This window comes from Athene cunicularia (genome assembly GCF_003259725.1).
Source record: "Athene cunicularia isolate RWA chromosome Z unlocalized genomic scaffold, athCun1 chrZ_part1, whole genome shotgun sequence".
NCBI lineage: Eukaryota > Metazoa > Chordata > Aves > Strigiformes > Strigidae > Athene > Athene cunicularia.
The window spans coordinates 4469934-4495031 of NW_020799142.1; the positions used below are offsets into that span (position 1 = coordinate 4469934).

The window sequence follows — 25098 nt, forward strand, 5'->3', positions numbered from 1 at the left end:
TGGGAGCGGCCGCCCTCGCCCGGCCGGCGGCACATACATCCCTCCGGGCGTGTTTTCAGCCTCGCATTCGGAAACGGTTAGCAACACGGCTTTGTTTCTGAGTTCCCTGAACTAGCCCAGAGCCCTGCATCTGACAGTCCAAAATCCCCAGAAGCGTGTAGTTGCAGCGTTTAGACAAGGGTAACTGTATGGATGCTGCATACTCTTGTGAGATGCTGGAAATGTTAAAATATTTTCATCAAATAGGTTTTCAGTGATCTCAGCGTGTTAGTTGTTATAACTGTAAAAATAAAGTGTGAGCTGCTACTGAATTCAATGCATGTGTGTTAGAGTTAAGACTGTAATAAAAGTCGGATGAAATCAGCTGAGTTTAAATGATAATTCAGAGCACACATTATCTTTTCCAGTAAAGAGGATAACAATTACAAGCAAGTTTCCTTCACATCCCTCATCCTTCTAGAAAGCACTCTAAAGAACAGCAGTAACAATGTTGGAGTTGAGAACAGTGACAACCCCAAATCTGTGCATTCTCTTTTTGGTCTATTGTTGTCACGCCTATAATGCTCTTAAAAACATCACACTTGGGAGATAATGAAATATGCATTGCTGTCTCTCCAAGCTTGTGTGGTTGTTGATTCAGTTCTTCAGAGCAAGAGCCCTGTATTTGGAAGATCAATGGGAAAAATGTAATTCATTGTTATCCCAGATTAGAACAGTTATTTCTGTGACTGTTACTCCAGCTGAAGAGGTGCAGGAGAGAAGAATTAGGAAGACAGCATGTTCTATATATCATAACAATTTTTGATGCATAGATTATTCACTTAATGCATAAACAGTTTGTTACTTAATACTATTCTACATTATTAAAACGGCAGCATGGAACATGGTTAAAACTGTAATTCTTAGACAACTTATTTTTCCATTCCACATTTCTCTAGCAGAATTTACTGTTACATCAATAAATGAAGTGGACTTTAAGAAATTTTTGGGTGGCAGTTTACATGGTAAAGCTGCAGTTGTACTTTTATTGGAAAATAGACCTGTCTGTCTGTCTTATAGTACTGCTGGAGATGGAAATGCTATTTAAGTATGCACTCCTGAAGTTCTGCTGGCACTTTCTTGTATTACCTGGAGAAAAGGATTAAAATCAAAATTTGCTGAGATTGCCAGTAGAAAGTCTTTAATATCTTTTGTTGGACATTCCACCATAGCTAGGTATTTCTTGAGAGATGGTTGTCACTGGAGAAATACACTCACTGCAACATTTTTCTTTTGATCCTGGACTGCTTAGTCTATCCCTTCTGTAAATGAACGTTGCTCTTCTATTTCCTGTCCTGAATAATAGTAACCCCAGTAATGCCAACCTGTGCTCTCCTGGACAGAATCTGGATCTCTTTTCCTTCTCCCTGATACAGATGCTTTTACTCATGCAGAAACATGAACATTGCTAGTATTTGGTGGAAGTGAAAAGAAATCTTAATATTTATTTCAGTATGTCAGTTGAGATTTCTGACAACTTCCAAAATGTATTGCTAGTTCATACTTAGGTAGAATGCCTGTGGAAGGTCTTTCAAACTCCAAGGTTAAGGTTAACCATTGCTTTTACAGCAGAGCCTCCTAGGGCTACAGGGAGGAAGCACCTTCAGTCCCTAGATGGTTCTGAAGTGGTGGGAAAATAATGTTCTACTGATAGATACAGAGTGAAACACTTTCAGTCTTTGTTAACTTTATGGAAGGTTGTCATAGCTGAGAGACCAAATATCTTGCTGAAGAATCAAAAATCTTTTCTTCTTTTCCTCCTGTTCCTGAAAACTAAGAAATGGAACAGGCAGCATCAGGAAACAGCAAAGAGTGGTAATAAGTATGTATCTTGACCTGTTTATTGTGCAAATAAATTCCATAATGAATTATAGTGTTAAATACTGTTTACAGGAGTTCTGTTATCTTATTGGCATCAGTGGAATGTTCTGCAGTAAACGTTTTGCACTTGTGAACAAATACAAAGATAAACTCCTTGCAGTTTCCTGTTGTAAGATGTAAAGGGTATTCTGCAGGCCAAATTACTTATTTGTTTTTATCTGTATTATGGTTTTGCCTTCACTGGGGTAGTACCTGTGCATCTCGCTAGCTGCCTTGGTAATCTGTTGACTGTGCTGAGTCTAACTTGCCTTTGCTTAGGTATATTGAAACATCAGAGACAGCACATGTGAAACGTCTGCAGAAACAAATTAGATGAAGAGCACAGAGAACAAGTCTGTTGAATAACAGGTGAAAATCAAGAAATAAACTTTGCTTGATAGTTTTATTCTGATCTGAAGCCTTTGAGAATTAGTGATTTTTTTTTTTTCCTATTTATTTTAATAGGCCTTGGATCAGACAAAACTCACTGTGTAGCAGTTTTGATCCAGAATACAGTAACTTTATGTACAGACTCAAAAATTCCCTTCCACCAATGGAGTTCAATACACATTCCATATGTGTATTAAACAGAGCATTCCATATGCATGTTGAACAGCAGAAAATCATGTAGGAATCCAAGGGTACTGTATCTGTCAAATTAACACTGTATCTGTCAACATTTCAGAGTACTGTTGTGAAAAAACTTAGCCTTAGTTCCATTCAGTACATTTTTAATAGATTATATCTGCAGAACCTGTTGACCTAGGAAAAGTTACAGGTGCCCAGTGTTTGGGCAGCACTGTAGTGCATATAGCATGGAAGGTAGGCTAGAAAATCCTTTAACAGACAACATCCAAAAGGATATGAGGCCCTTTGCATTAGCATTACACATAGAAGATGCCTCTATTTCTAGTAGGTTCAGTTAGAATGTAGGAGGAGGTTGTATGAATGGTTGGCCAGGCCATACCTAGGATTATCTATTCACATGCACCATTGTTCGGAGCGTTTTTTTAATAAAGCTGTTAGAAGTTTATCAAGGCATAATGAAGTGTGAGAAGGTATGTTACTGCCCCAGTTGGCAGAGAACATTTGTAACCAGAGATTAGATTCTGGATTTGTATAAATTGTGTATTTTAGCTGAAGTCAACAGAGATACTGTTGTCTGGGATGTTAGAGGCACATCTTAATGTGAAAGCATTGTACATGTCAGATCCTTCAACTGTGGGGTCTTAGATCAGAGAATTCTGTCAGATACTTGACTGAAGCTCTGGTTTGCCTGAGTTTAAGTGAAAGTGTGCCAAGACTGTCATGTATAGATTAACGCTCTTGTGATTCTGGTTCTGGCTTTCATGTGGTCTACTAAATGTAGTATTCTGGGCTTTGAATTTGGTTTGAGAAATATTTGTGGTCTGGTTGAACAAAGATCAGAGCAGGAATGGCTGCTGCTTAGGTCTTGGGAGAATTAAAAAGCTGTGTGGAAGATTCTCTGCAGCTTCAGTCAGCTGTTTTCACCCTTGATGACAAAAGTTGTATTACTGCTCTGAGCATATGAAGCTTCTTTTAAGACATAAATTACCCCTAAAAGAAGAAGCTATAATTGATCTTGTAATTACCTTTCAGGTAATATGGATACATTGGTTATTGCACAAACTTTCTTTTATTCACTGAAAATAAATGGTAAAGTATGTATAAACCCAAGTAATTTTGTGAGGAAGTTTCCACAGCTCTGTTCTGTGGAAAAGAGAAAAAAGTTACACATCATGACGACAACAACAACCACAACAAAATAATTTAATGTCACTTTTATAATGTTTTGGGTTTTTTAAAATAATATAAGCTATATTACATTGAAAAATTTGGATGGAAAAACTTCCATTCAGAAAAATGTGATATGTGAAATACTTACATATCACAGTGTATTTTTAATGAAGTTGTGTAAATTGACTTTCTCCCATTATTTTAATGAAAGCTACATTAAGTAATTAATTCTTACAACTGTTAGAAGATCAGAAAAGATTGTCATGAGAACATTCTACACCTTAGAAAGAATTCTTGTGTAGAGGGAGTGGTAACACATGAACATTTTATACTTTAAACAGGTGTATCTGAACCCAGCTGGGCCTTTGCAACCAAGAAATGTTCAGTTAATATCATACATAAATATATTATATAATACTATTTTAATGTAGTTGCTGGAATTCACACATTTGTAACTCAGTGATTCATGTGGCTTTTCCCTCGTACAGCCCATGCAATTGTGCTCCTTCATCTGTGTGAAAACAGTCCTTAATAAACAAAGTTTTTTATTGACATTTTAAAACTAAAAGAGTGTGAATACTCCATGAAGAGTGAAGAGGGATGTGTGCATCTTCTAAGGTGCTTCCTTATCTCATTCATTTTGGTGGAGACTGATGGACCTTTCAGAATTAAATTCACTTTGAGAAAATACTAAACCCTTTCATGACAGATGGAAGTACCCCTGTGTATTCTATATAAATTAAAACCAAAGGGTAGGCCTTAAGTATCTTTTTATTTTAAAATTGCTACTCTTAGTCTTTTTATGAGTAATCTGCTCTGGAGTTTTTTCTGTAAAGAAACAGATTTATTAAAAGGAAAACCTGCTCTGTCCAAGTGGCACCTTCTAAACTTTTATGCATATTAATACTTTAGAGTATGTGGATGAGTAGGGGAGAGCTGGATTCTCTTGTGTGACTGATGAAGAGAATTGTTTATTGAATACATATCACAAAGTTACTAAAGACTGCAGGAGCCATGAGGGTCATACACAGAGAGTTAGAAGGCTGTACAGGTGTAACGAGTATAATTTGTCTTGCAAAACCACTGTTGCTGGTGAGGATGGGCTTGTGGGAAGGGACCTAGTTTACTACTGAATGTGGATATTCAGAAAAAGATACCAGAGGCAAAGGAAGAGTTTTTGCTTGTAAAAGAGTGGTTTTGAAATAAAAAATAATTGAGAAATAAATATATATGGGCTCATATCCATATATTTTATTGTCACCTGTGGGTAAAGAGCTTTCTGAGCTTTCTTACCTGTCTGCAGTAAGTATTGTTGCTAGTAGTATTTTAGAGTGTAGCTGTTTTCCATAAACAGTTATAGATCAGCTCAGTGGTTTGATGGGTAGCTGTAAGATAGCCTGTAAAGAAGGAAATGCATGTATAGCAAGCATTTATATTGCAGTTTTCATTGTCAAAGGGAATTACCTGGATGAATCCTCACTTTTTTTCTGTCACTTAAATGATGTTTTTACAAAAGGGAATTCTTGAAGAGCTGTGGAAGTAGTCTGGGGAATGTTCTGTAACTACATTTGAAGCTCAGACTTGCCTATCATGTAGTCATACACTTAGATATATCAGTCATTTGTCATGTCAATAAGACACTGTTGTTGACATCCAGCTATGCCTGTAATTTTCATGAATCATCCATGTGCTTTAGTGGATGTCCCAAATACTGCAGTGTAAAATGACTGTAGTGTTCCACAGTATGTCCTAATGAGATACTGCTGGGAATCTTTATGAAGTGTTTTATTCCTATTATAATTGTTTATTCCAGCTTTCACAGCACTGCCACTTGTGGAGCATTACGGCCGGTGGATGCAGCATAACTGCTGGTGTATGCAGACATTCACACCTGCCCTACCCCTGACCTCTGACAGTAGTGTCTTTCACTAGAATCACTCATTATGAAGCAATGCTTTATCTTCAGTCTCTTAACAAAACAAAGATTCATCCCAGGTGGTGAATGACATTTCTTATTTTGTGATGGTTGTTGTGATTTTAAGAATAAGATCTGTTGCAGCCAGGGAATGAGGCATGTCTTTAATTAAAAATAAAAACTGCATAGTAGCTTTAATTCAGTCTGTACCATTGCATCCATAAAATTCTCATGCGTAGAACTCTGATTTTAGTCTGGGAATCTGGAGAAAGACTGAATGTTCAGTTGTGACTAGACAGCACACAATAAATTGTGTCCTACCTGAAAAAAATAATAAATATGTCTAGCAATAATGATCACTGAGTGTTCACTGTTAGCACCTAGGTGTCATGAAGTTTTCATCAGAAGTAGTCTCACTGTGTTTCTGATGCAACATCAGTTACCATTTTTACATGAGTCATGCACATTTGAGGCATGTTTTGACTTCAGAGGAAATCTGTATTTGTGAGCATCTAAATTAGGCGGATTCTTTAGAGCCTTTCAATTTACAGCATCCTCATTATATGCTAAGGGTTAGAACACCTTTGTCATTATTGAAATATTATTGAAATATCTTGTAATCTCTTGAACAGACATTAATTTATGAATAAGCTAAGGATACTCTTTATCTGCTTTTGCTTTGCCCGTGGAGCTGCTTTCTGCAGTAGCTGTAAAATTCAGTTTTGTCTGTGCAGCTACTACACCTGGATTGTAGTGGATTCCTTTGACTGTAGTTTGCTATGTCGAGTACTGCCCAAGAGTTGTTCTTGGGCTCTGCATAAGGAATGGGCTGATACAGGAGAGATTTTCATCCATCCATATTCCAGTATAGCTGAAAAGGTACCCTGTGACAGCTACTACTAAACATAATCTCATCTGAATGGTGTTATGGGTAAAGTGGCTTCTCACTAAACCCACCCTCTTCTTTTGTTCTCATTCAGGTTTGGGCTTCATGGTAAAAGCCAATAACTTGCATTCTGATATGTTTTCTGCAGTATGATAGTTTAGAATGACTAAATCTTTATGCAATAGGGTAGACCAGTGCTGTGCCTGATGTTTTCCCAGTTCAGCTTCCATACAGTTTTAAGATAGTTTAATGGCAAAATGTGGAAATAAAAAAAAAAAAAAAAGATAGAAGACTACTCATGGCCAGTCCACTTTCTAGATTTGGTTGTCAGATAGGAAAATACTTGGTTTTCCATCTTTATGTGCAGCCATATATGAATAGACATTTGTCCACCAGCAGACACGGGATACTGCAGAGTGAGATGAGAAATTTAGTGGTGTGGCTCTAAGCTGGCAGTTCTTCTGCCATTTGGCATGTGGAAGGAAAATAAAAAAATATGAACAGGTTTTTTTATATCCAGCCTGTGATCAGAGATGTCAGCTCATCCAAAATTAATAATTCTTGCATTTCACTTGTGACTTTTGTATATATGTTGTAGCCTGTATCATCCTGTGTTAACTGCTGGACATCAGACCTTTTGCTGCTGTGGACTATCCCGTTGAACATAATAGATGTGAAAATAAAACTGTAAAACATTTTGAATAGCAATTTTATGTTTAAACGGTGCAAGGTAAGAGGGTTGGCAGCACTCAATGCAAACTTGTTTCATGTATTTGGTTTGCAGACTTTAAAAAAAAAGGAGCTTTGAAGACAGAGCATCTTTTACCTGAGAGAGCTGCTGTAAACTAGACAGATTTAATGAAGCTGTAACGTTCAAATAATTAATGGGGCAGCAACAAGAATTGTGTATGCTAAGAGGTGTTTGACAGAATATGCTGGGAGTTGTTTCTTTGGTGGAGTTCGTTGTTTTTTTTTTTTCTGAGGAAGCAACTGCAGTCATAATTAGTAGTGATCAAAGAAACCAATATTTTATCTATGAAGAAATACAGGTAAATGCCTGTAAAGAAACTTGTGTCTATGTTTATTTAACCTGATCAAAAGTCTCCCTTCTTAAAGATATTGTAGTGTAATCTTTGAAACAGTTTGAAGACTTTATTCCTGTACCCTGAGCAAGTTTTACTTGCCTGGGGAAATTACAGAGGCACTTCTTGCAGGAATGCCTCTATACACTTAGGATTAGTGCGTGGCAATTTATTGGGATTTTTAAATTGGGATTTTTTTATTGGGATTTTTAAATACACAAGTACTCCACTCTGCATCTCCTGCTACCCAATTCTTAGTTTCCCTTATTTAAGTGGATGTGCTTTAGGACAACGCTTAAATACTTAGTATTTGCATTTCTCTATTTGGAGTTCTTTTAAACATATCCTTAAATAAAGTTCCCAATTTGTGTTTCTGAGACACTAAAAACACTACAGGGACTTTAATTCCCATGGTGTTGATATGTATTGACCCATTATCAGGTAAAGAAAAATTTACCCAGTTTAAAAACAACCATGCAAACTTTTCCAAATACCTGAAGTATTTATGTCATCAGTAAACACTAAAAGAGGAACTGAAAAGAACGATTCTTGTGTATAGGATGTGTTGGTACCCGTCATTCCTGACAGTTTAAGAGTCACTGGTGTACTCCTTCGGCAGAATGAATTGAGTTAGCTTATTTTATCTAGTCTCAGATTTGATGTGCTTTTCCTCTAGCTTCTGTTTCCCTTATTCTCTTGTAAAAATATTGCCTATTTATTGGGAAAATACATCCTTTTTAAAATTGGTTCCAGTTTTCCTAGGAGTAATGAAGCTGATCATTCCTGAAGAGAGTGAGGCTTCTATTGCATTGGGAACACTGGCAGATGGCAGCCGTTTTGGGAGACGGCATTTCTTCATGCAGTGATCTGTAGAAAAATTATTTTTAGTACTGAATGGAGCAAAACAAATCCTAAATGAAGAATTGTAAAATAATAATTCAAAATTAATAAGTGAAAGGTAGCTAGTTCTCCCTAGTGAGTTTTGCTTCTGCAAGAAGATTGCGGAATCAGTTACTGTATTTCTGAGGTATTTGAAATGAGGAATAATACAGACCACTAATTTTTTTTAAAAATGTATTATAAAAATTAGTTCTGTAAAATATCATTGTTATTTTGTGAGAAGATGTGCTTGTTCTTCATATATGAAGTTTTGAAATTGCTGCTTCAGTGCAAAACTAAATTCATCCCTAACTCTGAAATCAGTGTTTCCATCTTTGTACTGCCAAGATCAGTGTATTAGTTGTAGCAGACCTGAAAGACCAGAACTTTAACGAGATTTTTCTCTTGTTTTGAGATTATTTTATTAGCATGGTATTTTGTACAGTGTGGTAATTTCTTTATATTTGTGAAAGCATGAAGGGAACCTGAACAGTTAATTCACTGTTTCTTTGCAACTTTCCCTTTTAGATGTCATAAAGCTGGCATAGCTCATGTCCTGCTGCACTGTCTTATCATGGAGAGTGAGCCAGAGCAGGCTAGCAAAAGCAGGGCGTAGTGGCTGATGGAAACAGAGTTCTGAACAAGTTGTGGTGTGGTTAGGTTAGGGGAGGTGCTGAAATGTTTCCTCAGGGCTGGCTACATCCAGATAACCTTGCTCAGTCCTTATGTTCTTGGGGAAAAAAGCTGTGGTTGAAAACTCTCTTTTTCACTCTGTCAATTGTATGAAGCCACTATTTTGTATTGTTCTGGAACACCCAGTGCATTCTCTAGTAAATACATCTGTTATGTAATAACTTACGTATTCTTTTTACTTTTTTTATTTCTTCCCTGCTTCTTAAATAACAGAATAGTAAATAGTATAAAACAAGATTAATGCTGTTTTAGTGAACTGGTCCCATTTTCCTGTTTTGCATGTTTATGCAGGAGACTCAACTGTTCCTTCTCTGTTACTCTTCTTGCACTTAAGTGAGATTCAGAGCTTTATTAAGTCATGCTCCTTCAGTATCTGCTTGGAGGACATTTTTGTGTGTCAACTCCAGACACAACAGTTTTTGAGAACTGCAGGTGTTGGATGGAAGCCTTCTGCATGTTGTAATTTAAGGAGCTTATTGTCATTGTGTTTTAAGCAGCTGGAGAGTGTGGGATATGAAACTTTGGTGTCATGAAATAGCTGTTAAATTAAGAATATTGGTAAAATAAAAAATATCTGTTGTGGACTTTGTATAAATTCTTGATTCAATCAGTTTAATTCAGTCACTTACTGGTGGATCTACTGAATATCTCAAATGACTATAGTAACACTGGGTAGTGGACTTTTATTTTTGGACCTCTTGATTTCGTTCAGAGGTTCATAAAAATTCATACACTAAATACTTCCCTGTTGATTACTGATCTGAGGAAGTTCAGCTGTGGTTGTTTCAGCAAGAGTCCAGACTAAATTAACTTAGGAGTTTTTCTTGTGAAATATCTTTTAAATAATGAAAGTTTAAAATATTATGTTTTGATATTAATATTTTTTTTTAAATAAGCCCTTTCTATTAATAAGTTCATTAACTATTTTGATTTTGTTATATATTTATAAGCTTGTGATGATTTCTGAGTTTGATGCATAATTATGCTTTTCTCAGGGGGTTCTTCTTCTCCATAGTGTTGGGAAAGAAATCTCAATATCTTGAAGTGTCCTTTTTTTTATCCTTTGTAGTTCTTAGATTTCAATTCTTAACACTGTTACCTATGTGGAAAGTTAATGGATAGAAAGAATGGCATTTTAGGAGCATCTCACCTTCTTTGGGTCCCAGAAGCACATACAAGTATATGGAGTGACTATATGAAAAGAAATTATCTATGTCCCAGCAGTTGCTGAATGCTGTAATGGCCTTTGACATTGTAGGCTGTCAGAGGGTTAGGCTATTTCACAGTTGTTTGAGATGAGCGATAGAAATGAAATTCTGGCTAGTACCATTTAAAAATATTGAGCAATGCCTCTGAATATCTTTGGAGAGAGAAAGCTAAAAAGGATACTGTCTGTCTGTGATTTAAAACAGAAGGGAAATACGGGTAGGTGGAATTTAACTTTCTGTGCTTAGGCAGAATTTAACCCTATGTTAGTTTATATGATCATAAATGTCCTTTCTCTGTAAAAAATCTCATAGATTATTTGGACTAGGTTTTTTATGATGAACTGAGGGACAGAGGTTAAAAAAAAAGACATAGACAAACGTGATAAGAACATTGTTTAATACAAATATGAGGGTTTTTAATGGTTGTTGTTACGTATGGCCCGTCAGAGTAACTAAGTTGTATTATTCAGATTTATTTTAATATAAAGTTTTTAATGCTTCACTTCTGGAAATATGGTTCACAAAGACTATAAATGGTCTCAAGCCTCTTTTACGCATCCCTTCCTGAGATTGCAAGGTTTAAATACAGTCTTTGAGAGAAGTATTTTGAGCCTGCTTAGCCACCAGCACAGAGTAACATGAAGTTTTTTTTACATGCATTGATGTACAGTGCTCATAGCAAAATACCAGTAACTATGAATAACTCATTTTGCACAAAGATACCAAACTTAAATAAATATACTATACAAATAATAATTTTTGTAGTGAAACTAAGTACCAGTCTTTTACAATCCTTTGTTTAAATTGGCATTTTAAATTTTGGGGGTTGTATACATCTATACCTGATAGAGAAGTCTTGCTTCACCAGTTGAATGAATTTAAGCATGTTTCATTTGGTAGATAGCTATATCCAGAAGAACCAATTTCTAATGACCTACTAGAAAGCTCTGGATATAGGAAACATTCTGGAAGATACAAGGTAGCCGAGCCTTTATGTAATTTTGTGAAAAACATATTCCTTGCCTTCTGTGCTTTGCATGCAGAACGTGTTTGATGCCTCGTGACTTTACACATGACTTAAACCCACTAATGTTTCTGTTCTGTGGTGTTGTATTTAGGATGAGGAATACAGCAGCCCTCAGGCTCTCCAAGGTCAAGGACAGGCCTTTAGATAACTTGCAGACCATTTGATTACATGCCTTCTGATGATGGAAAAGGTCTTTTCCTGACCTAGTTAGGGGGAACTGAGATGTCTGACTCCCACCACCATGTGTTTTAAATAATTTGTACTTAATAGGGTGCTGTGGGACAGTAACTTGACTGTTTGGAGTAGTGAGACAAAAGCAGTATCTTCTTCTTCCTCTCTGAGTGCCATATTGATCTTTTTGGTTGTATAAATGGTAATTTGGGGACTACAAACTATAGAAAAATGCCTGGTCAAAAATTTTGGTAAATCAGCAGCCCCAAAGGCTATATTTTGCTAGTCTGTCCCATCCCATAAAGTTTAAGTGATTCCAGTATTTAACCATTTAAAATTTTTATTTTTAAATTAAACAATTGTAATAATACATTTGTGAGTATAGTTGATTCCACTTCTGCAAGGAATGCTTCCAGGAGCTGATGCTACTTTATCACTCTTTATTGCTTCATTTTTATCCCCCAGTATTACAGTAAAGTAATGATAGAGTTTTCAGATGTGTTCTTTTACCTGGTTTGCAAAGGCATTTTTAGAAAATGGCTAGTTTCCTTGCACTTTGCATTCACCAAGATCATCTGATAGCCTGCTGTGAATCTGTTTTTATATACTAATGATTTACAAAGTTCTCTCTTATTTTAAGTAGCTTCAGGGTGTCTGTGACCTAAATTGTCATTGTGAGCAATGTCTACTTTGAATGTGTTTCTCTTTTTCTTATCTGGTGTTATATGAATTTAACAGTGTTATGTAAATATATACATACCTATGTAAATATCTATGATATGATATTTTTATGTTTTTTCTGTGTGACATTATTTGAAGTTAAAGATTGATTTATATCTTTCATTTACATTATAAGAGTGCCAACTTAGTAAAGTTATATGAGAGTTCTGTATTTGAAGAACCCTGCAAACACTGATGAAGTACTTGCATTAAATTTCAACCCTGAATAAATTTCAACCCTGAAGAAATTTGAAAGCTATGAACAGGCATAATATCTTTGACCCTGGCTGGAGTTTGGCCTTTTCCATGGAGCACAGGACTCAATTCAATAGGAAGAGTTTGTTCTCTTTTTACTGCTAGCATCATTCTCTGTTCAGATGGGAGCTGTATTTTGAAATTAATGTATGGTTATTGTAACAGGATTGACTGAAAGCAGCTAAGAGGGTGTATACATATCCTTTAAATTCTGCTGTTCAGCTGTTCTTCTTCATTCATTTACCTTCCTCACTTTCCAAATAGGGAATGTACCTAGCCAAGCACATACGCACACACAAATACCTCTCTATCATCCAAATTAACAGTGAAATTTGCATTCAGTAGGTTGCATAATTGCAAATATATAAAATGTACATGAAATCCTGTACTAATTTCTGTCATTTCAGTATGTCCCAATTTAATTGTTATTCTCAGCCTGGTTTAGAGGCCCATATTTGTTCCAGAGTGCTTGATATCCATCACAGTTTGAATTTAGAGAAACAGAATTGTAAGGAAATCTTCCTCATATATATGATTTTGAAATGTTAATATTTTTATGAAATAGAAATGTTTGTACTGGATCTGTGGTCCTTTGTGGCTTCTGGTGTTTTCTACCTTCCATGTTTTCACCTCCTAAATCTCATTATATCACAGCTGAAGATAACATCACTTTAAAATATTATCTTACCTGGAAGAAATTGTCACAGCTGAAGTCAAGGGAAGTTGATAGGGATCTTCTGTGTCTGCAAATATAACCCGTTCTACTGAGCACTACTCAGTAAGAGTTCTTTGTAGCATGTTAGGATTTCTTCTGCCGGCAGGTGAATATATTATCAAACATGTATTCCATAATGACATCTTAAAGTTTAAAAAAATCTCATTGATTAAATAACATTTTCTTCTATGAAAATTGTAAGATCAAATTCTAATGTCTAAATTTAACTCAGCATTTTTCTATTCTCATCTTTTAAATTCTACCAGTACTTAAGGTATCATTTATAATTGCCTTTCTGCATGTAGAATTCTTTTTGAAATCTGTGAAGATGGTAGGTAAAAAGGGAGGACAAAAGACCATTGCTTTTTTCAGCAGAATTTGGAATGTTAAAAGAAATTTTAAAGCATTGCCAGTTTGACATGTATTTGATATGTATCCGAGAACTGAAATATTTAACTCTGTTGTTACTTTATTCTTTGGAAACCCACATGGCATTTTAGGGGATTGATATTATCTATCTCTTTCTCAGTCAAGCTGGTTAGTAGTCATCTGTATTCTGGGTGCTCCAAATACCTCGACTGATATAGCACTTCTGTGATCTGACTGACAGCATTTACAGGCTAATCACTAGAATCAAATGCACTTAAGCCTTACTGTACTTTGAAAGTTTTGCGCTTCATACCAAATAGTACATTTGCTAAGTGCAAACCAGCACTCTTTTGGTAATACATATATACATAGATACATTGGCCTTCTAGTATCAATTTGCATCTTTAGTATGCGAAGTTTGCAGAATGACTACAGGTAAAAGAAAGTGTATGTGCTTATGTTGCATACACTGAATTTGCTGTTTCTTTAGCTTAACTCAACACCGTGTTTCTTTGTCTTTAATAGTCCTGCAGTGGAGGTAAGAACTATATGTAAGTGGTGGCTTGACCCTGGCCAGTTGTTGTCGACGGATAAAGCCCGGGTGTCAAGAATAACACCAATATGGTTTGCCAGCTTGATCCAATTTTATTAAGCACAGAGCATCTTATGTACTATTAGGGCATGATCACATACAGCTAAACAAGCTGTGATTGGTTCTAAGCTACTGTTCACACAATATAACTCATATTTCATTGGTACAATGCAAGAAGCACAAGCAAGAAGTACAAGCCTATGGACCTCCTACTCAATGTTTCAACTTCACTCCATATCTCTAGTTAAGGAATTTGCTAAACAATAGCTCTCTATGCAGTGGCAAGCCAGAGAGGAACATTGAACAGTAAGTTCTTTACACAGAGGCAGCTAACAGAGAATTACTCATGTCGGTATCAAGGACCAGGTGGCTGTTATCTTCCAAAAACTTCTCCACAAGTTGTCAGACCCCCACCCAGCCTCTTTCACTCTCCCTCCTCAACAGAACAAGGAGAGAAAATAAGATGAAGAAGTTTGTGAGTTGAGGTAAAGATGGGGACATTCCTTACCAGTACCAGTGCTGGCAAAGCAGACTGGGGAAAATTAGTTAATTGCCAGTTAAAAGTAGAGTGGGGTGATGAGAAACAAAGACACAAACTAAAACGCTTTGCCCCACTCCCCTCTTCCCAGGCTCAACATCTCTCCTTCATTCCCAACTCCTCTATCTTCTCCCCTGTGAGTGACACGGGATATGGGAAATGGGAGTCTGTCCACAGCTGTTCCTCTCTGCTGGTCCTTCCTCTTCACACTTTTCCCCTGCTCCAGTCCATGTGCTGTCCATGGGCTACAGCCCTTCACAGTAAACCAGCGCCAGCATGGGTCCTCCATACCTCCATGGGTATTAGTTCTTGTAAGGAGAATCTGCTCCAGCGTGGGCTCTCTGCAGGTGGCAGTTTCTTCAGGAAATATCTACCTTGCTTTGGCAGAGGGTCCTCCATGGGCTTCAGTGTAGGTATCTGATCCAGCATGGTCCTGTGCATGGGCTTCAGGGAAATTCTCTGTTCCTATGCCTGGAGCACCTCCTCCCCCTTCTTCTCTGACCTTAGCATTTCCAGGGTTGTTTCTCACACTTTTTTCCTTCATTCTTCACTGCCTGGAAAGAATTTTGCCCCTTCTTAAATAAGCTTTCACAGAAGAACCACCAGTTTCACTGATGAGCTCAGCTATGTCCTGCAGCGGGTCCATTGCAGAGCAGCCACTGACCAATCCTTGCAGACACCACCCCTGCAGCCCCTTCAGTAGCAAAACCTCATCACTGACACCCAATACAGTAAGATGGAGGGAAAGAACATAAGGGGATGAAAAACAGGTCCAGAAATACAGAAATCTCTTTTGTTTTGTTTCTTGCTATGGTTAACTTATTTCTTCTAGTATCAGTTCAACTACAATAAAGCTAATTTGTGGTTGTTACTTTTCTAAACAAATGACTGGAGCAATTTTCTGAAAGACAAACTGAATGTATTAGGAGGAGAACTTAGAGTGTGTTTTCAGTTTCTAAAAAAACATACAGAGACATCAGGCTCGTTTTTTTAAACTCTTGAAAGATGGAAATGGGCGAAGAACAGCGCATATCAGTAATTGGGGTTTTGGCTACGTATGTGGTGTGTAGTGTGCTGAAAATACTTTTCTTACATTAAGGAGCACATTCTTTGTGTACTTTTCCTTCTCACTCATTATTTTTGAATAATAATTTTTTTAATCCTGCAAAAGTATTTTTATTTGCTTTAACCTATTTACTGAACAGCCTTGTTTGGATCTGGGCTATAGTTGAAGTGATGAGGTCTTCTTTTGTCACTGAGATTGTATCTTTTTTGTCTTTATGGGTTATGTTACTTTTTGAAAAGTTGCCTATTTGCAACTTCTTGCATATTGATACTCTCTACTAGTGACAAATACTGTTTGATTAAGTATTTATTTAGTAAATCATTAGGAACATCATTACTAAAATGCTTCAGTACCTTTGTTCCTGGTTGGGAAACTGAAGGCTGTGATTGTGCAAGAACCAACATGTGCATTTAATTTTGAGCTACCAGTAGACATCACCTGGCATTTGCTGGCCTTTGCATTTCAAATTTTCAGCATGAGATGTCTTTTTGAATCTTTGTGCAGTTTCTCATGTAGCTTTGCATCTTACATTGATCTGTATTGGTGCCTGAAGAATGCTTGGATAGTTCTGCAGAAGCTATAATACCACCCTGACTGAAGCATGGATATACTCTAGAGCAGGCTTAATATTGCATCTTAGAAAGTATTTTCAATTTGTATTTTAGATATCCATCATGAAAACACTTTCTTAAATTTTTCTCAGTAAGGAATTGATTTTGAAGGGACGAGGCTTAATTGGTCCACAGTTCTGTTTTACCAGAAATGACAATTAAAATATGAGGAATTCTTAATAAATAATATGTGAAAATTCAGTTTCATGTATAGTTCTAAAAATAATGCATGAAAAAATTTTTTTTGTCTTAACCAAAGTTATGCTTCAATTCATAGTGATGTAATGTAATTTTCTGAAATGGCTTATTTATTTTCTTTTTAGTGGTCGTTGGCAGCTATGAAAACTATGGTATTTTAAAATGGAATAATAACAAGGCTTTTTAATGCCGTACTAAAGTTAACCTTATATTTTATTATTTCAGTTGTTCATGGTGGACAATGGAGCAGATGACTGGAGAATAGCCATGACTTACGAGCGTATTTTCTTTATCTGCTTGGAAATACTGGTGTGTGCTATACATCCCATACCTGGGAACTATACATTCACATGGACAGCCCGGCTCGCCTTTTCTTATGCTCCATCCACAACAACAGCTGATGTGGATATTATTTTATCTATACCAATGTTCTTAAGACTATATCTTATTGCCAGAGTTATGCTTTTGCATAGCAAACTTTTCACTGATGCGTCATCTAGAAGCATTGGAGCATTAAATAAGATAAACTTCAATACCCGTTTTGTTATGAAGACTCTAATGACAATATGTCCAGGAACTGTACTGTTGGTTTTTAGTATCTCATTATGGATAATTGCTGCATGGACTGTCCGAGCTTGTGAAAGGTAAGGTTGTTTTGCTTGTTTAGTTCTGTTTTTCTCTCTTATTTTGCCCCTTCAGTTTTGGATTCAGGGGACTTAAATATTTAATGGCTTGTGGATTCTTGGTCCTTGATATTTTGTTAGCTGGGTTGTACTCTGCATCACAGATTGTCAGGAATGCTTTCCCTTTTAATCTGAAGGGCTTCTGCAGAGAGGCTTGTGCCACACTGCTTCTGTAGCACTACAATTTGATTTCAGTGTTTTGCTATAACTTTAGGTATGTTTGCTAGAATGCAATGGGCAGATACCATAAAATGTCTTTAAGAGTGGTTGTTGATATTCTGCATAGATATGAGCTTGCTTTTATTTTGTTTCTAAGTTAAATTTATTGAGGATATGGCAGATTAAGTAGCCATGTAAAGTTCCAATGGAAACTGGTTTGGGTTTTTTTGTTGTTGGTTTGGTTTGGTTTGGTTTTTTTTCTTTAATTTGAGCTTTATTGTTCTGTAAAAAAAGGGAGTGCAAAATATTGTTTGGGAGTTGGCCATATCAAAAAGGGGGAACAGGTAGAACAAGTACAATTAATATTGATCCTTTTTATTCCCCTAAAAATCAGGAAAAGTGCATTTGAGAGGCAAACATTCATTTCAGCTAGTTTTCCAACCTCCCCCTCCTACAGACTTCAGTGTAGGTGCAGAATAAATGGCTATCAGCGCTGACAGCTTGAAGCTGAATTTCTCAGTTTGGGAATATGAGATAGATTAACTCTAAGGAGACAATTAGGATTATTATCTATTAAAGATTTAATGCCTGGGACAGCTCTTAGATCCTGGAATGAATTTCTCCTTACTTAAACTGGAAGATCTGCAACATATTTAAGGTATTTCTGCTGCTGGTTGTTGACAATATTTTTTTCCTATTCCTTTCCATGTCTCACGATTTCAGAAGCAGTTTAGGGGAGCTATTTGTGACAGCTAAAATTGCACCCCGACTGTAAATTTTATATTAAATTTGGAAGTTACTCCTTGCATTAATTCTCAGTTTGTTACAATGAAAAATAGCTGATCTTAAAAACTCAGTGTAGACATTGTGTTGACATAATTTTTATTGTTAAAATTGCCAGAATTGTGGAATGTAATTTATTACAGTAGATGCTTTGTGTTAATGTTTCTTCATGTTATGGCAAGACTAATCATTGAAGAATGTTTTGAAAATGCTATGTTAATGGTGAGATACTATAGTTTGAAAATATTCCCCATAGTGGGAACAAACAGAGCACCCTTGATCTAGAATAGTTGTATTTTAACAAGGATGTTCTCATTTCATATGTAACTGACTTCTGCAAAGCCCTTCCTCTTTGTCTCCCATTCTTCACCTCTGTTCCCACCAGTGTTCTTTCAATAAAATTTACTGCTCAGGTATTTCTGAGTGTCTACCCAGGTATTTCCCAAATTGTCACTTGTGAAGTGGATCTGAATAACCTTGGCATTCATAGCTGTCACTGTTTTACATATCACTGGTTAATAATCTGTATTATATTATTATTAAAAAGTATTAAATAGTCATTGTGTTACTTTTTAATAGATGCACATTCAAAATAAGTGTCTCAGTGGAAATTACTGAAAAATATTAACTACTGTCTGATAAACATTTGTAAAACATACTTATTTGTTAGTATAAAGATGGCAGGACAAGAATGTATAGTGTATAAGTAATAGTAAAAGAAACAAAGACTACCTCACCTATTTTCCAGTCAGGGAGAGTGAAGACAACACTATCACAAAGTTTTGATTTTGTGAGTTTATTTCTCTTTAGAACTGAAGCACTTCTGCATCACAGTGATCCTGAGAAGATGCTTATTTGTTTGGCCAGGTACACTCAACTGAAGGTTGCAAACAAGGCTGAATTTTCTTCAACTCTCTGCTAAACTAGTAATGAATTTTCCACATTTTAATTTTCAGTTGCTGTCCTTTAAAGAACTGCAGTGGTTTAGACAGTAATCTGGATAGCCACTGAGTTCTCTGAAACAAAGCACAACTAAAATCAAGTTAAATTAGATTAATATGTCTCTGTCATAATTACCTTCTGTCAGTGGAGTCTAGTCCAAGGTTATGTTCATTCATACTTAAGAAAATTGTTAATTTTATGTTTCAAAAACACTAAAAGGGATATATCTTGGCTTTGGGAATTAGATACTGAGGTCATTCATGCTAGTTGCACAGCCAATTTTTGTGTGTTTTACCTCAGATTTTCCCCTGAGGGAATATGTAAGTATTTTGCCAAATGCGTGATACTGACTCTGGCTTCAAGTTATTAATTAATCCTCTAAAAACCTGCATATCCATAGCCCATAGAGAAGTAGATGTTTAACAAAAGCCTTTCAGAAGTAAACCCCAACCCCTACAGATTGGAATACTCTAAACACTCGGCCTTCTGAAGCTAAACATCCCTTCTTGTATAGCTGGAGACAGATATAACAGCCATTTGTCATGGGAAAAGACAGGTATGGATACATTCTGTGCTGTGTAGAGGTCATAGTCCCCAGAAGATGTCTCCTGAGATCTCAATGGCTTTGATTTGCTCAGTAGTTAAAAGTTGAATTTACACAAATAAAATAAATTTCTTTCATCTGCTCTTAAGTTGATTTTTTTTCCCCACATTTTTAACTAGAGGGAACACTTATTTATTGAAAAAGACTATTTTATGTGCACAAAGTGGTCCTGAAGATAAATGTTATCATTAGGAGTCTTTGCTATTCCGCTTGACACTATGCATGAAACCCTAATGAATTTCGATAAATTGATCTGAAATGAATTAAGCAGCTAGTGGCTTTGGTTTGGTGAGGGGGGATTTACATGAATGAAATTGGATGGAATTCAGTTCTCAGCATCACTCTAGCACCAAGTTCTTCAATTTTACATTGTATAGTAGTTCTACATAAAGCTTTGCACTAGCAGTTTTATTTCTTCAGTGTATTAAATCAGTTATCTAGCCATCCAAACTGGAATAAGATGATGGTGATAAGATTTAATACATTAAAATATTAAAATTTTGGAGTGGAGGTGAAACATTCTCATGCTATTCTATATCCTTGGTGAAGGGGGAAGTCACAGTAGGAAGTGTCCTCACTATGAAGTTGTGTGTGCTTAGCAAAAACTGTTGCTGCTGAATGACCACCTGATTTTGAGACTGTTGTTCTATTCAAAGTAAGATTTTTCTCATTGCAGGCTGTCCTATGAATAGGATGGGAGATGTGAAAGTATTGCATTTCATAGTGAGGAAGGTAGCACGAAAGAGCATCACTTCTGGCTTGCATCAGAAATAGCGTGGCCAGCAGGGACAGGGAAGGGATCTGACCCCTGTTCTCAGCAGTGCTGAGGCCGCACCTCGATTCCTGTGTTCAGTTTTGGGCCCCTCACTACAAAAAGGACATTGAATGACTCGAGCGTGTCCAGAGAAGGGCAACGAAGCTGGTGCAGGGTCTGGAGCACAGGTCGTACGGGGAGCGGCTGAGGGACCTGGGGGTGTTTAGGCTGGAGAAGAGGAGGCTGAGGGGAGACCTCATCGCCCTCTACAGCTCCCTGAAAGGAGGGTGCAGAGAGCTGGGGATGAGTCTCTTGAACCAAGGAACAAGTGACAGGACAAGAGGGAATGGCCTCAAACTGCACCAGGGAAGGTTTAGACTGGATATTAGGCAGCATTTCTTTCCAGACGGGGTTGTTAGGTGTTGGAATGGGCTGCCCAGGGAGGTGGTGGAGTCCCCATCCCTGGAGGTGTTTAAGAGTCGGGCTGACATAGCGCTGAGGGATATGGTGTGGTTGGGAACTGTCAGTGTTAGGTCAATGGTTGGACTAGATGGTCTTCAAGGTCTATTGCATCCTAGATAATTCTGTGATTATCCATCTTTCAAAGGAAAATCCTGTAGAGACAAGTTTATGTGTTGAGGCAGGCAAGTTGACTGTCTGAATAAAGACTTCTCTCTTTTAATGATCATCTGACTGATCACTTGATATACACTGAACTAAGGCAGGACATGTGTCTTTCTCAGTGCCTTAATGGCTATATTGTTAGCTCCCAGAATGCTAATTATAGCAACTGACACTTTGGGTTAGTGAGCAAGGTATTTTCCAGGATTGTAGTTTAAGGTCATCCATGAGGGCAGAATGTGGTACAGATAATAATGGTGGACAGCCAGCCGAGTATAAATGGGTTGCTAGGGCTGCACAGTAAGCTGTCTGAGGGAGTTTGGGAGGAAAAGTTGGGGAAAGCACGCAAGTGTTGCCAGAAACTTGCTTTCTTATTGCTCAGGTTTTTATGTCTGTTTTGAGGGGAAGATTACATTGCATAGGTTTTAATATCTGCCTTCTCATTGCCATCATCAGTATATCTGTCTGTCATATGTGGGCTTCCTAATGAAAATCTAAATTTTCTATTAGGTCTAACTCAGTAGATGTTTGTGTTTGTAACATCTCTGAGGTACATGATCTAGAACACTTACGAGCGTGTTTCTTCTATATATGAATTATGACCCCTGTAAGCAGATTACTTTTTGCAGTCTTTCATACTGATCTTGTTACTGAAATAGCTCTGTGCATGGTTGTCAGTTGTTCATAGCAGTTAAAATAGAAATATTTAGTTTCTAAAAAAAAAAAGGTTAATATGTATATCATTATGTCATTGAAAGCCTGACAAATTTGATTCACTGTTCTGGAGACCTGTCTGCTATGAGAACTGTGCTGCTTTTCTAGGCTATGTAGAAGGTAGTCGCTCTTGTTGAACTTTTATTTTGTGTGCAAAAGCAGAAAGAACCTTGCCTTCTGAAGTACTCATGACTATAACATGCTCATTTATCAGGGCAACATGAGCCACATGTGCCCGTATTACACTGTTGTACATCCCAAACAGCTCATATCACATGCTTGGAGTTACAGTGGATTTACAGGAGCAGAACTCAGAACAGAAGTGGATTTTCTGCTTCCCCGGAGAGCACATTTTTGGCACCATTTTTGGTTCTGTTTATACCTCTCTTTAACTTCTGGCAATGAAGTCAGTTCAGATTGAGTGGTTTGTTTAGTCAACATTTCTTCCTTCCATCATCTCCTGCTTTGTGTTCTTCCCTTGCTTTAACAAAACTAAAATCAAACAAACAAAAAACCACACGCACACAAAAAGAAATCTGGCTGTTTGTGAAGGTGAAATCCTTTTCTGCTCTCTGCTCTTTCTTGTTTTCTACAGATAAATATCTGCCTTAATTCTTGGAAATATGATGCCATCACAAAGCTTCCAGTAAGCAGCTCATACATGACAACTGCTAGGCAGATGTTAAGGATTCATTTGATACAAGCAGGTGGATGCACCGAGATTCAGTTGTAATTTGTTCAAGAAAAAATATTTCTTAGCTGTCTAATTTCCTCACAGTATGTGTTTGACTTCTTTGGTTGGCTTGAGGACCTTATCTGAGTCGCACACTGCACATACAATGGCAAGGCCACACTGTACTAGAAATTGTCTTTAGCACTTTCCTCAGTGCCAGTGTGAAGATTCTTGCTAGTAGTTTAAAAACCCCAAACAAACCAAGTCCTTTGGGTACTTGGGTATTTAGTTTTAAACTTATTTTTAGCCCCAAAAGCTCAGAAGCAATGACATAAACAGTTTTATTTTTCCTAGCTAATATGTCTAATTACTGTTAACAGATCAAACAATGTTTATGTATTGACAGTGCTAGCTGGTTATCACAGCTCTTTGCCTTTTCTTGGCTCACTGAAACTAAAATGTACTACTTGCAGTCAGGCCACTGTCAAAAGTTAATTGTTAAATATTAAACAAGTGATCAAAGATGAGCCATCATTCATGAGAATCCAGATTCTATGCCTTCTAGTCTTAATTTCTGGTTTTGCAGACTGAGTGTAGATTAACTGTAAATGGTTACTTTTATAATATTTACATCTCAAAGCAACTCATAACTAAAACCAGGTGTAACAGGTTGCCTTTTTGTTGCAAATGTTACTAACAGACATCAGATGTATTCTTTAATCAAACAGTGAAGGCAACAAGGGAGTCCATCACAGTAGTACATCAGAGAATGTCTGATACACATAAACCTGATCAGAAAAAGAACAACTGATCTCAGTTAAAAAATGGTTTGCTACGTGTATTCAGAAGGATTAATAGCTAAATGATGTGTTCTTCAGCTGCTTGAAAACAAAACAGTTTATGTAAATTTAATGGAGGAAGCAGAGGCAGCTATTCTAAGCATGTAGAGTTTGATTACTGTTTGATTACTGAGGTATTATATCAGTGTTAAGTTTAGAAATGGCAACTTCCTTCTCTTAGTGGAAGTGGGCACAGCTCTGACTGCATGACTTGATCTGTATTGCTGACTTTAAGAAGTTAATGCTGCAGGAAGCAGTCACTACCAAACAAATTGATGTGTGCATCAGGGATTAGGGAGATTTACCTTGATGTGACACCCCCTGGGTCAGTGTGTGAAATGAGCACACTTGTTGCATGCAGCTCTCCCTGAAAAGTCAGACCAAAGGTTTCATCTGTTCACTTGCCTTCTGCTCCAAGGAAGTGAACTCACCCTTAGTATTTCTTTTTAAATTAGTTTTATATATAAAAAAGAGATTTTTAGTCAAAGTGACTAAAGTGGTAGAGGGAAGGATATTTTGCATTCTAAATTCATTGCAAGTGACAAGACACTTCCCCATTTTGGCCCAAAAGACAATAATTCTCATATCCTGATACTAGTATTTTTATAAAGCTTCAATGGTATTTCTGGGCTGAAATCCAGACACCTTTTTCACTTTTATTTATACTGATTTATTTTAAATGTTTTGATAAAATACCCTACCTTCTGACATGTGTAATATGTTTTAGATATTTGAGCATGGTTTAGACATTTGTATTTGGGTAGCTGAATCAGGAGGAATGCATTATGATTTGGTTTTTATAATCAGCTGTTCTCCTTTTTCATCCATCATTATCAGTGGGATGTGTATGTGTTCCTGGGATCTCAGTGTTCTCAGGTGCACAGTGCTCACTAACAATGAATTTGGAGTTAGGGCCATGATATGTGACTTCCTTTCTTAATCTTTTAACTGTGCAAGTGTTGGTGTGTGTTATACTACTTCAGAGCTTGTATAAAATCAATCAAGAATATTCCTGAATGAGAAAATAGAGTATGAATCTACTTGCAGTTATTTTTCTCTAAAACAGAGACATATCTGCTATTTCTTCTAAGCCTTGTTCTTAAATGAAATCCACTGGCAAAATTCCTATGGGTTTCCACAAGAGTGGTTCACTGAATTGAAGTATGTTAATGGAAGATGGAAGCAGTGCAATGTGAATTGGACAAGTATCTCAGATTAGTTACATTGCAAGCTTCTGGGTCAGGGGCTTTGTTCTGTGTTTCCACACTGTTTAGCACAGTGGTAGCCAAGAATAATGCTTACATATATATGATATTGCCATACTAACAAATGTAATAATTTCTAGTGAGGAGAATAGGGAGCTTAAACACTTCTGAAAACTGGTGATGTTCAGAGGAAGATGAATGCCTTCATGTGTTAATACAGCAGTTTCAGACAAATTGTTAAGTTTTAATTGATGCCGACCGTGATGACAGGTTGCACAGAGAACGCTGCCCAGGCAGGAGTAACGCCCTGCTAGCTGGTTTGTTTTCCCCATGGAAACTCACTGCCTGAGTGGAGAAGGCTGAGGTGAGAGACACTGTAGTCTTCTCACTTGAAGAAATGAAGCTATGTTCATGTCAGTCTGGCAGTTGGACCTTAAAATACACTATCTAGTAGGGTCAGTCAGCTGTAGTCCTATTAGGTGTGTGCAAGCACTGTGCACAGCACTGCTGCAAACATGCATCAGGTTGAACTGGAATGT

The 25098-nt window shown here is 37.0% G+C and overlaps 1 protein-coding gene across 1 annotated transcript in view; it reads left to right on the plus strand.

The window, feature by feature from the left end:
* The window catches only part of KCNN2 (potassium calcium-activated channel subfamily N member 2), a 70473-nt gene that overhangs the window by 3523 nt on the left and 41852 nt on the right, over positions 1-25098 (plus strand). Inside the window, exon 3 of the mRNA XM_026865761.1 lies at positions 16808-17226. Coding sequence (XP_026721562.1) covers positions 16808-17226 — 419 coding nt within the window. The remainder of the gene's footprint in view (positions 1-16807; positions 17227-25098) is intronic.